Genomic DNA, 11,530 nt, shown 5'->3' with positions numbered 1-11,530 from the left:
ACTGATCTACCAGACAAAGTGCTCTTGTCAGGTGACCAGTGGTCATAATGATTCAGATATGATTTAAGAAAAAGCAGTATCCAAAATTACAGGTCAAAGTTGTAGATTTTGAATGGAAGTTATGAACTCAGTGTGTCCATTCATTAAAGGTCAGATTAGGTTTAGTTAACTGAATGATAGAAAAAATGTTTAATTTGTAGCCGGTTGAGGTTCAGCTACTTTTAACTTTATTGTAGGTTTTTATTTTGGTAGTCTACTCTAGTTGTTACTAATCTGAGGGTCCAGATCCCTCTAGGGGATGCCAGAGCTTCACAGGGGCTCATTAAACCTTGATTTAAAGGGGTCTAAAACAGTTCTCTATAAGATAAATTACATTGGGATTAATCTCCACATAAGGACACAATGAAGACCTGGTCATCTTTCATGACCATGATTTCATGATCTTTAATTGTGTTCACTATTTGGATTAATTGTACAGTTAATCAGTAGTTCTGTACTTGGATATGATATTAAATACACATAAGATATGTCACTGTCAGTTTACTTGATAAAAATGGGACCACGTAAGGAAAGGGTTGTTGTCCAGGGGTCTGCAACCTTCACTATCTAAAGAGCCATTTTGGCCCTTCTCCCTTCAAATAAAATAAATCTGGAGCCACAAAAACAAAACAAAAATTGACCCCTAACACACATTAGGCATATAAAGTTTTTTATATAGTTATATATAAAAGTACTATAGTATATAGTTTGTTGCATTTATGAAATTATAGAACTACAAAAAGAAAATTAGTGCTTTTTTTTAACTTTTTTTTAAAAGTTTTCCTCTTTTACATGTTAACAGAAGAAAATAATCTGTAGGTTGATTTTGAAATAAAGTATGCAGGTCTGTTTGAATCCTTATTTGTGGAAAATTAATCAAATAAAAAGTAGCCCACTTTGAAATAAATAAAATATAAACCTGCAGATTAATAGCTGTAAAAATAGTAAACATAAAAATAGGTTTGTATTACGACTTAAGTCCATTTCAGTGAGCCGTTATCCTCCTGTTTTTTCCCGTACAGCAATCAAGTAGCTTTTTTCCCGAAGCTACAGGAGCGACTGCAGAGGGGTGTCAACCCATGTGAAGTCTACAGCAGTATATCTTGTCAGTGGATCGTATGAGACAAGAACTGTATGTTTCCTGTGGGAGACTGTGCAGCAGTATCAATAAAGGTTTAAATGTCAGATACCCATAATGCCAAAACTATAAACAACTGTAAGGATCATACGTTGAATATATGAACTAGAAAATGATATAACTATATGCATGTCAATTTAAATGTATTGGAGTAAATGATAGAATATCTCCTGAAATGTTCCATTGAGAGAAAAGAGGTATAGTAAATGGTCCCTTTCCACTACTGCAGTTGAAATTTAGCTTTAACAAGGAATGGGTGAATAGTTTTATCAAGGAATGATAGCTCATGTAATCAGTCATATACATTGATCAACAACAAACCAAATACTCTGAGGGCTGTACTAAAGGTAACTGGCTTATCCAGGTGTAACTTCCAGGTTACCTCGTACTACTAAAGGTGGATAAGTTTTACTCTGAGATGTGTTGACATGGCAGTTTACTGTCCATGATACTTTTTGTGGTTGACTCCATGTTACCCAATAAACCTCCTCCTCTCCTCCTAAGAAAGATATCCATTCTCATCTGAGGGAGTTCAGTATCGTGTTTCTAGAGCCAGAATGAATTTGTTATGTTCCCATTTAATTGTTATAAAGATCAAAGAGGCTTTTTATGCGGTCGCTGGCAATTCACGATAGAAAATACTAATACTAGAAATTCTTACATAAATATACATAAACTGGGCCTGTATACAGAACACTTGATTTCCAGAGGAATCCAGAGGATGATTGGTGCAATTTATTCTAATAGTAGAGTTACATTCACACAGGTAGACCTTCAGTATCACTGCTTTAGAGAAGATTTTAATTCAGGGCTTAAAGTTCTCAGGCAACACGTCTGATTTCAGTTTCAAATTCATATAATACTTAATTCCATACTTTAATCCCTGTTAATTAATTCATTAACGGGTCAATTTCTGGTATATTTTTGTCATTAATTTACCACTTTAATCTTAGATATTTACCACAGTCGTATTCAATCGTATCACAAGGTTCAAAGAGTCTGTAAGAGAAAAATAAGAGAACCTACGATATGAACATTGTAATGTTACTTGTGAATTTACTCTGTTGACAATGTGCTTCCTCCCTGTCATTGTTGGCCTCTACTACAGTGAGACCAGTCTGTTAACTTTCCTTTAAACTCCTCATCTCCTGATATTATCATTGTTCATTCTGCTGGGGACAAATACAGAGCACCGACTCAACTAACATCGTAATCACCGTCGTAGTACAGTTTAACACCAGTGTAGAGTTTGATAACCTGAGTTAAATCTGAGTAGGTCCAACTCCCTTCATAGTACGGCCCTCGGGTACAACTGTGAGTACCTTATGTATATTGTTCTCCAACAATATGAATTAATAAATATATACACAACCTCACAAGCATAAACACAACATAGAAAATTAAAGAAGCCATATTATGCTTTTGGGGGTTTTCTCTGTGATTTAGTGTGCTGAGTTGATTTTTTGTGAATGTAAAAGGTCTGAAAGTGACTGAACCCAAAGTGTGTGTCAAAGGGAGTTACTGATTCCCAAAGAAAACACAGCTCCTGCACTGCCTGAGACGCCTCGATTGTAATCAGCCTTTTCTTCTGTTTCTCTATGACCTCACAGAGAAACACGACACTGATAGGCTAGGAGACACTACAAGTCTATCAGTGTATGTTTAATGTATGTAATGTATGTTTTGTATTTTGTATGCTACTGGATACTTGAATTTCCCTCGGAATAAATAAAGTATCTATCTATCTATCTATCTATCTATCTATCTATCTATATTGAAGGACGGTAAAGAGAAACTGTGAATGTTAAGCCTCATTCGAAGACAACTAAATAACAAGAATAGTAGGCTGCTTTCTCATGTTGCTTTTTGTGTTTATACTGCATCGCTTGTTATTTGCACTGATGATTATATGAATAAATGTCAAATACATTTGAAATGTCTATGTATGATTTTGGAGCTTTAAGTTTTAAATAGTTGTCATGTATGTTTTACAATCAGTATCTATAAAAGTATAAAAGGAGGATAATTATTTAGCCAAATCATTTTGTGAAAATAATATTTTCAGTATATTATATATTTATAATATTTAATTTTATTTGTACACTATTTTATTATGTGAAGAATTCAATATAGTTGCAAATTCTATAATGAAATGTTTGATATGCATGTTAGATCATGTATTAAATGTATATTTTCTCAGTAAACTATGTACATGCATTAACAGATTTCACATTTACAGATTTGTCTACACATTACAAATCTCAATACACGTTCACAAATTTCGAGATCATTTTACACATTTTAATACAAATCTGATCACATACACATGGATTGAGATACAGTTACACAACTCTCCACTCACTATTGTTAATGGTGTTGCCACAATAATGGCCACATAGACAACCGGCTGATTCTGGTCACTGCCCCGATCAATTGGTGCATCTCTTAAAAAAAAAAAAAAAAACAGTAAAATGCTGCTCACACATTCATACACCAGAAATAAATATGATCCAATAATATAATTTGTAATAATAATTAAACAGGGGGCTGTTTTCCTGTATTAAAACTACTTTTACTCAATTGTAAGTCTAAATGTAGGACTAATGGAGTATTTTTACACTGTTTATATTACTAATGTTACTCATTATCAATTCCACTGGTGCTCAGATAAAGTTAAGATAAGCTTGTTTAAAGCATATTGTACTCCTCTGTATACTGCCCCCTTTTGGACCAAGTTTAAAAAGTCTAGCATCCAGAAGCTCCAAATTGCCTATAATGATGGTTTGCGTATACTGCTTAAAAAACCCAGGTGGAGCAGTGCAAGTGAACTATTTTGTAGGGTAGGAGTCAACACATTCCATGCACTGTTGAGAAATCTAATGCACAAATTTATTTGCAGATTGAATGGTTCATGTAACCTCATCATTATGCTGCTGTCAAACCCTGGTCTTAGTACTGTGCGATACCAGTCATCCATGTGGAAACACTGGTATCATTGCCTTTTTTAATTGTCCTGTTGTTGTTTGTGTATGTGCTGTTGTTTGTATTGGTATGTGTATTTATTGGACCTTGAGTCTGGAAATAAAAGTTGATTGATTGATTACTCACTGAAAACACACCATTATTGTGGATATTTTAAATATGGTGCATCTATGGATAATCAATAGTTATAACAATCACAACCTGCGTTAAATATCCGCACATATTTTGATTTATAAGCATAAATTACATCATAAAACACTAATACACATACAGCATTAAGGGGTATAAAGCCCAGTGCTGGCAGCAGCGGGGGTATTATGACACACAGGTTTCAGGTTGGGTAACTAACTGGGGCAAAAGTCGTTTCCCGGATGCCGAGATGTGTCACGTGATGAATTCCCGCTGCTGTGATTGGCTGAGAAGGTGCATATGTGGGACAAAGGTAGGGGTCACTTTAGCTCTGTGTGTTTATACAGCACGTCAACACTGGGGTTATGGCTATGATGTTCAACAAGGTGAGAGAGTTTAATGTGTTTTTAAGAGTTTTTTTTATTGATTAATAATCTGCTTACCTCCTGACAAACGTCTTCTTCGTTTAAATTCAAACAACTTTGGCTCAACTTACGCCACGGGCTAACAGTTAGCTTAGCTTTAACGTTAGCAACCAGGTTCTGGTTTCTTTATTATTCAGGAACACCGAGCTCCAGTTTGTGGCTCCTAATGTGTTGTCATTATCTTATAGTCGAGTCTAAGCGCTTAACCACCTGGCACAAACGTAATTATCCAGCTGGTTACCTTTTTAACCACGTACAGCTAGAGCTAACGTGAAGGTAAACACTCTTAAGATAGCTTTAACCCGGGTTAGGGGTTGCTTACTTCATTTGTGCTGTCGGTTTAATAGTAGGGCTGCACAATAAATGATCAAAATCAATATATGCAATATCCATTTTTGTTTTTATTAAGATACAAAAAGCTTTATTTCCTTTATTGATCCATTATTGGTGACATTCAGGTTTGGCACAGCAGCACAAGGGGTAGAGAAGAGGGAAATATAATAAAGATATAATAGAAAATATACACATTAAATGCAATTGCAAGTGGAATATGGTGTGCAAAACATATGTTAAACGGTGTATAATGTACATGTTACAGTTGTGCATAGCAGATTAAAGTTAAACTGTCTTTCTCAGTGCAGGTGGGAGGTGCTGTGGCTTTGTGGAGTCAGATGACTGATGGTACCAAATGAGTCTGCCTTTGAGGCTCGGGGCTGAATCTGTCTGTGGTTGAAAGGGTTCCTGAGCTGCCTCGGCTCAATGTAGAGAGGATGAGAGGGGTTTTCCACGATGTCTTTCAGCTTCCCTCTCACCCTCTTCTCAGTCACTGCCTCCACACTGTCTAAATTCCCCTCACAGTACAAAAAGAGCGATCATGTAATTTTCTGATGGCTGGATAGGAAACGGTTGCACCTTGAGAAATCTTTCGTCTTTTTCATCGTGCAGCAGAATATTTTCAATCCAGATGGTTGAAATACCCTCTTAAGATTCTGGAAATACTTTCACTTGAGAACAGCTGTAAATGTTAAATTTAGGAAATCTCTGTAGCTATTTCTTTTTCAGGCAAACGGACTCTTAGCTCTGTGGCTCGACTGTAATGGTGATAATACACAATGAACAGCAGTAACCTGGGGGCTAACTAAGGCTTTACTAAGTTTTTACTTAAGACTGTATAAAGGTGTGGAGCTTCCCCTGTTTAAGGTTAACTTTGTTTTATGTTGCTGATTTTCCCCCCTCCACACGCAGGTGCTCAGAGCCACTGTGCGGTCCGGGATCCGGTTGCAGGGCTCCAGTGCTGCTGCAGCCAGTGTTGAAGCATCTCACAGCGGCTCAGCAACTGGCTACTCATTTGGTGAGTAGGATGTAAAACATGTGTGTGTATATTTATATTTATATATAATATAACTTTCAAAGTTACAGTCTTTGTATATGCTAATATCCCTTGTTTGTATGTATTTAACACTTTCTTTTCTTTGAGAGAAATTTGTACTAAAAGAATGTAACTTTGGAAATACTGACTTCAGACTGCTGAACCCCCTTATTATCTTCAGCTGAATTCAGAACAAGGATTCTGGATTTTGTCCCTCATCATTACCCTTAAAATCACTTCATCCTGGGTCTTTTTCCTGCTTTCACCCGCAGAGCTGACAGATCAGCAGAAGGAGTTCCAGCAGCTGGCGAGGAAGTTTGCACGTGAAGAGATCGTCCCTGCTGCAGCCACTTATGACAGGACTGGTGAAGTGAGTATAAGATTGGGCTGTGCAGTGATTGTGTATGTAAGATTAAATATGACTTGACTTGATAGTTTACTAGCATTAAAGCTGTTTCCACGTTATGTTTTAAAAAATAAGTTTGAATAACTGTTAGATGTCCTGTCATTTTGCAGTATCCTGTCCCAATCATCAAGAAAGCATGGGAGCTTGGTCTGATGAATGGCCACATTCCACAGGAATATGGTATGTTGTTTTCTTGCTTGATTTAAAACTTACCCGCCATATTTGAAACTTGTCTCACATCTATTTAGTTTGAGGATTGTGGCTACAACATAGGCCTATACACGGCATTAGGCTGATTGGAGTCTATACGTTTTAATGTATGTTATTGGCAAGTTGCCGGATTTCTTTTGGAAAACACTGCGAGAAACCCTGTTATGTGTGTCCCTTTTGTGTTCAGGTGGAATGGGCTTGTCTATCTTTGACAACTGCCTTATCACAGAAGAGTTGGCTTATGGATGCACGGGAGTACAGACTGCTATCGAAGCAAACTCTCTGGGCGTAAGTTGTAATTTTATTCAAATTGTTGTTGGGATCCACCATACGTATAACGTTTTCTGTGCTGTGCATGTTGCTGAAGCTTCTGCTCGTATGGCAGTAGCGTTCAAAGGCTTCTTAGCTTTTCAACTTGCAACTTCTAACAGTCCACTAATGGCAGAATGCTGCTCAGTCAAACTTCAGTTGAGACAGAGTTGTGGATTGGGGGTTCAGAGCACTGCTGCTACTGAATATTATAAATATAATTTTCTATAATCAGTATTGCCAAACTGTCAGAGTATTTTGGTTTAAACACCAGATGAGTCATAACAAGGATTAATAACAGTGATTGTATCTCAGTTGGAATTAACTTATATCTGTTTCTCCCACACAGCAAATGCCTGTCATTTTAGCTGGCAGTGATGCACAGAAGAGTAAATACCTGGGAAGGATGACAGAAGAGCCTCTTATGTGTGTAAGTACATATGTGCCCTTTTTAGAAGGGCATTATATATAGTTTAAAGTACGTTTCTGCACTGTTTACAATAAGATTATCTTGCTCTGTGCAAGTTTATTTTCAACAAAGCCTCTCATGAAGGAAGTAATGTAAGCCCATCATCATAGTACTACTTTACTACTGTGCTGACTCCAGTATCAACAATGAAAAAAGGAACTGCTCTATCTTGCATCTGAGCAGATGCTGTAACCGACAGTGTGGTTTGTTTTCGACAGGCGTACTGCGTCACAGAGCCCGGGGCGGGCTCCGATGTGTCCGGTATCAAGACGCGAGCTGTGAAGATGGGTGATGAGTACGTTGTTAACGGGCAGAAGATGTGGATCACCAATGGTGGAAAAGCTAACTGGTGTGTACTCGGTACCACTGCTCTTAATGTACTCGAAGAATGTTGAAAAATATCACTCACACTTTAATTAAAAACTGAACAATATAACATTTTATGGAGGGAGGCTTTATTGCTGGGCTGTTGTTTGAGACTGCATTAGTTTTAGCTAATTGTATCTTATAACGTGGAAACGTGTGTGTGTGGGTGTGTACTACATATCCTTAAAGTCTCTGAATACAGAAACATCTGTCAACTGTTCTGAAGGTTATTTGAACTTTTATATTCTTATTCCTAGGTACTTCCTCTTGGCCCGCTCTAACCCAGATCCTAAATGTCCAGCTGGCAAAGCTTTTACTGGCTTCATTGTGGAAGCTGACACTCCAGGAATTCAAATAGGAAGGAAGGTACGATGAGGCTGAATTGCTTTTTTTTTTTTTTTTCTCTAACTGGTTTGTCTTAAAGGTAGAGTGTGAGAGTTCTACATTTAAATGAACGTCTTTTACACTCAAGCCCTTGCCAAAAGACTGTACACAATTCTAATTAAGCCTATGGTCACCAGGTAAATCTCTCTGTATTACACCATATACAGAGCTCCCCCTGCCTCAAAATTAAGGACATCCCATTGTCCCAGGCCCTTTAGAGAAATGTATCAATACCGATTACATTTATGAACCTGTATTGTATGCCTTTGTTTGTTTAATACACTTGGATCAATATGAAGATTTTTTTGTTGACACAAGGACTCATTAATTGTTAGTTAAACTGTGGATTTTGTATTGAGCACTACTTACAGTATAATACTGTAAAATATGTCCTTGTGTTTGTTTTGTGCTTGTAGGAGATGAACATGGGCCAGAGGTGCTCTGATACCAGAGGCATCACCTTCGAGGATGTGAGAATACCGAAGGAGAACGTCCTGATCACAGAGGGAGCTGGCTTCAAAATTGCCATGGGTGCCTTCGACAACACTAGGCCACCAGTAAGTCTTCTAACTGTAACTGAATGCCTCTTGTGTTACTCCAAAGATGGTTTAGAAGAAAACAGGAATTTATTTGTGTTTCTCAGATTTTTCTTTTCTTTTTTTTTTTTCTTTTTTATAAATGCATTAGTACAAAAGTACAAGTACAAAAATCTGAAAAAAACAACCACTTTTAGGGAGAGTGTCTTCATGCAGAAGACAATGCAACTTTAGTATGTGAGGACATAAAAACTTAGACATAGCCTCCACTACCCAATACCTGATATTCTATTGCTACTGCCAAATAACTTTCAGCTTTTAAACTTTGTAAATTAAATACTTAAATACTGTTTTTAAATGCATTTGTCACTGAAGATGATGTTTACTAATGTAACTGATGCAATACAGGTGGCAGCAGGAGCAACGGGCCTGGCACAGAGAGCACTTGATGAAGCTACCACTTACGCACTTGAGAGGAAGACTTTTGGCAAAGTTATTGCTGAGGTTTGTTCACTTTTTATAGACTATGATGTACCCCGTTTTAAGTTCAACGGATTACAGAATTTACTGTAGAAATCTGTTTTTAAAACAGTGGAAATACCGTCACAACACAGCTGTACAGTGTTAAAAATATAACGATGAGTACAGAATTAACAGGCTCATCTGTCTTCTCCTCTTTCACAGCACCAGGCCGTGTCCTTCCTCCTCGCAGAGATGGCGATGAAGGTGGAGCTGGCCAGGATGGCGTACCAGCGCTCTGCCTGGGAAGTGGACCAGGGCCGCAGAAACACCTATTACGCCTCCATCGCCAAGGCCTTCGCTGGCGACATTGCTAATCAGGTGGCCACTGACGCTGTTCAGGTATTTGGAGGAAACGGTTTCAACAGCGAATACCCCGTTGAGAAGCTGATGAGGGACGCCAAGATCTACCAGGTGGGGGATGATGTTGTGCACTTAATCGTCGATAGCAGTTATTTGGTAAAACTTAATTTTCTGATTTTATTTTTTTTCCTTTGTAGATCTACGAGGGCACAGCTCAGATCCAAAGACTCATTATTGCCAGAGAACACCTGGGAAGATACAAGAAGTGATCTCTGCACGCCTGATTTGTCTGCATTCAAATATACTTTGTAACTTTTCTATACAAACACGTGTTCTTTGAAATAGATCTGCTTGCTTACACTCAGGATATAGTTGTAAAATCTTTGCCTTAACATCAGTTTATCCTGCCTTGCTTTTTCGTACTTCTCCAAACTGAATGAACATCATCAAAACCCGTCTACAGAACCTGTCCCGTTTCCCAAATGCAGCTCAGAACTGTGGCCTTACTGTGTGACTCTGTGAAGTAAGATCATCAGATTATGTCCTGCAAGGCTTCTGCAGATTGTGAATAACTGCAGCCAGATACAAACTCCACTCTATATATGATGTAAAATACACAACATTACAAAAAATACTGCATTTATTTAGCATTAACCTTGTTAAAATGAGAACCAACTTAAAAGGCAGCCTAAAAACAAACCATCACTTTAGTTTTTTTGGTCGGCTAGATTCAGATGATTCAGACGGACCTTCAGCCTTAAGGCTAAAACACACCGGCACCGAACGGGCGCCCTGATTTCACGCCACTGTCCTGTTTCCTGCGTCGTCGTGCCTGAGGTTACAAATTATAGTGACAAAAAAAAATACATTGCCTGGCGAACCATAGCTCTGGAGATTGGTTCTTCAAATCTGTGCTTGGGGCAACAATTGGCGGGCATCAAATGAAACGCTGGTGTGTTTTGGCCTTTTTTCTGCCTATGATGTCATACCAAAAGTGACGTACTTGCAGTGTTTGGCTACCCCTGTTGAGCAGTGCAGTGTTTTCATATTGTAAAAGCAATTTAATTTTGATCTGTACAAATCCATTTCTCACCAGATGGATTAGAAATAGGAATGTGTCTCTAATGAATTAACTATGTAAAAAAAAAAATGCATGTTGTCTGAAAATAGTTTTCTGTCTGATTTGCCAAATTACATCCTTAACAGTTGCTGTCCGTTCTACATTATTACCCATTATCAAATATAAAGAGCCATCGGCAGAGAGTACGGATGTAATAATGTGAGCTGTGGTTCAGCTGTCTCACACCTTTCACTCGTTGACAACACCTGTGACATAATGATATTAAATTATTCCATTAAATCAAGAACTCATCATGTTTTTGTTGTTGTTTTTTTATGGACATAATGAATGAATGTTCTGTTCAAACAGTTTGTGTAGACTGGATTTAAAGACTTAAGAGATGAGTCCGACCTGAGTCGAGGCAAAATCATACAAGAAAGATTAATACAAAGCATCTGAAATACGAGTCAACTTAAAATATTTTAGACAAACACCCTCTGATAGACACGGTCTTCTTTTGTCTTTGTTATTTTGTGGTTACTTACAGAGTTCAGGCTTTTACCTAACCCTCGTCCTCGTCCTCCCACACCATCCCGGTCTAACTATCCACCTGTCAAACTAAACCCCCCAACCCCCCCCAGTCCAGCAGTCGTCCGTTCAGGTTATTCACCTGTTTCAAGGAAACATGACGGGTACAACAAATGTGTGACATGTTGCAACGGTCGGCGAGAGTTTTGGTGACCTTTAAACAAGATTGTAGCCCCAAAACAGCGCAGCCACTGAAACTCACACACACACACAATAGAGATGGATATTCACTAACATCAAATATGAAAGCATCAAATAATAAGAAAAAGGAGCAATACATATTCTTAAAAGCCGGTGG

General features: G+C 37.9%; 1 protein-coding gene across 1 annotated transcript; it reads left to right on the top strand.

Annotated features, from left to right (window-relative positions):
- Positions 1 to 4,559: 4,559 nt before the first annotated feature.
- Positions 4,560 to 10,960, top strand: acadm (acyl-CoA dehydrogenase medium chain). Its single transcript, XM_051422626.1, has 12 exons — positions 4,560 to 4,674; positions 5,959 to 6,064; positions 6,355 to 6,452; positions 6,599 to 6,668; positions 6,886 to 6,986; positions 7,357 to 7,437; positions 7,695 to 7,825; positions 8,100 to 8,208; positions 8,643 to 8,783; positions 9,171 to 9,266; positions 9,447 to 9,695; positions 9,782 to 10,960. The coding sequence occupies exons 1-12, from the start codon at positions 4,654 to 4,656 to the stop codon at positions 9,851 to 9,853; spliced, it is 1,275 nt and encodes a 424-aa protein (XP_051278586.1). The 5' UTR covers positions 4,560 to 4,653; the 3' UTR covers positions 9,854 to 10,960.
- Positions 10,961 to 11,530: the final 570 nt, after the last annotated feature.

This window comes from Dicentrarchus labrax, unplaced genomic scaffold (genome assembly GCF_905237075.1).
Source record: "Dicentrarchus labrax unplaced genomic scaffold, dlabrax2021, whole genome shotgun sequence".
Classification (NCBI taxonomy): Eukaryota; Metazoa; Chordata; class Actinopteri; family Moronidae; genus Dicentrarchus; species Dicentrarchus labrax.
This window is presented reverse-complemented; position numbering and strand designations above follow the sequence as displayed.

Coding starts and splice junctions, on each gene's coding strand:
- acadm (XM_051422626.1), top strand. CDS start 4,654: ATGGCTATGATGTTCAACAAG. Junction 7,438..7,694: donor CAGAAGAGCCTCTTATGTGT/GTAAGTACATAT, acceptor TGTTTTCGACAG/GCGTACTGCGTCACAGAGCC. Junction 9,267..9,446: donor TTGGCAAAGTTATTGCTGAG/GTTTGTTCACTT, acceptor CCTCTTTCACAG/CACCAGGCCGTGTCCTTCCT.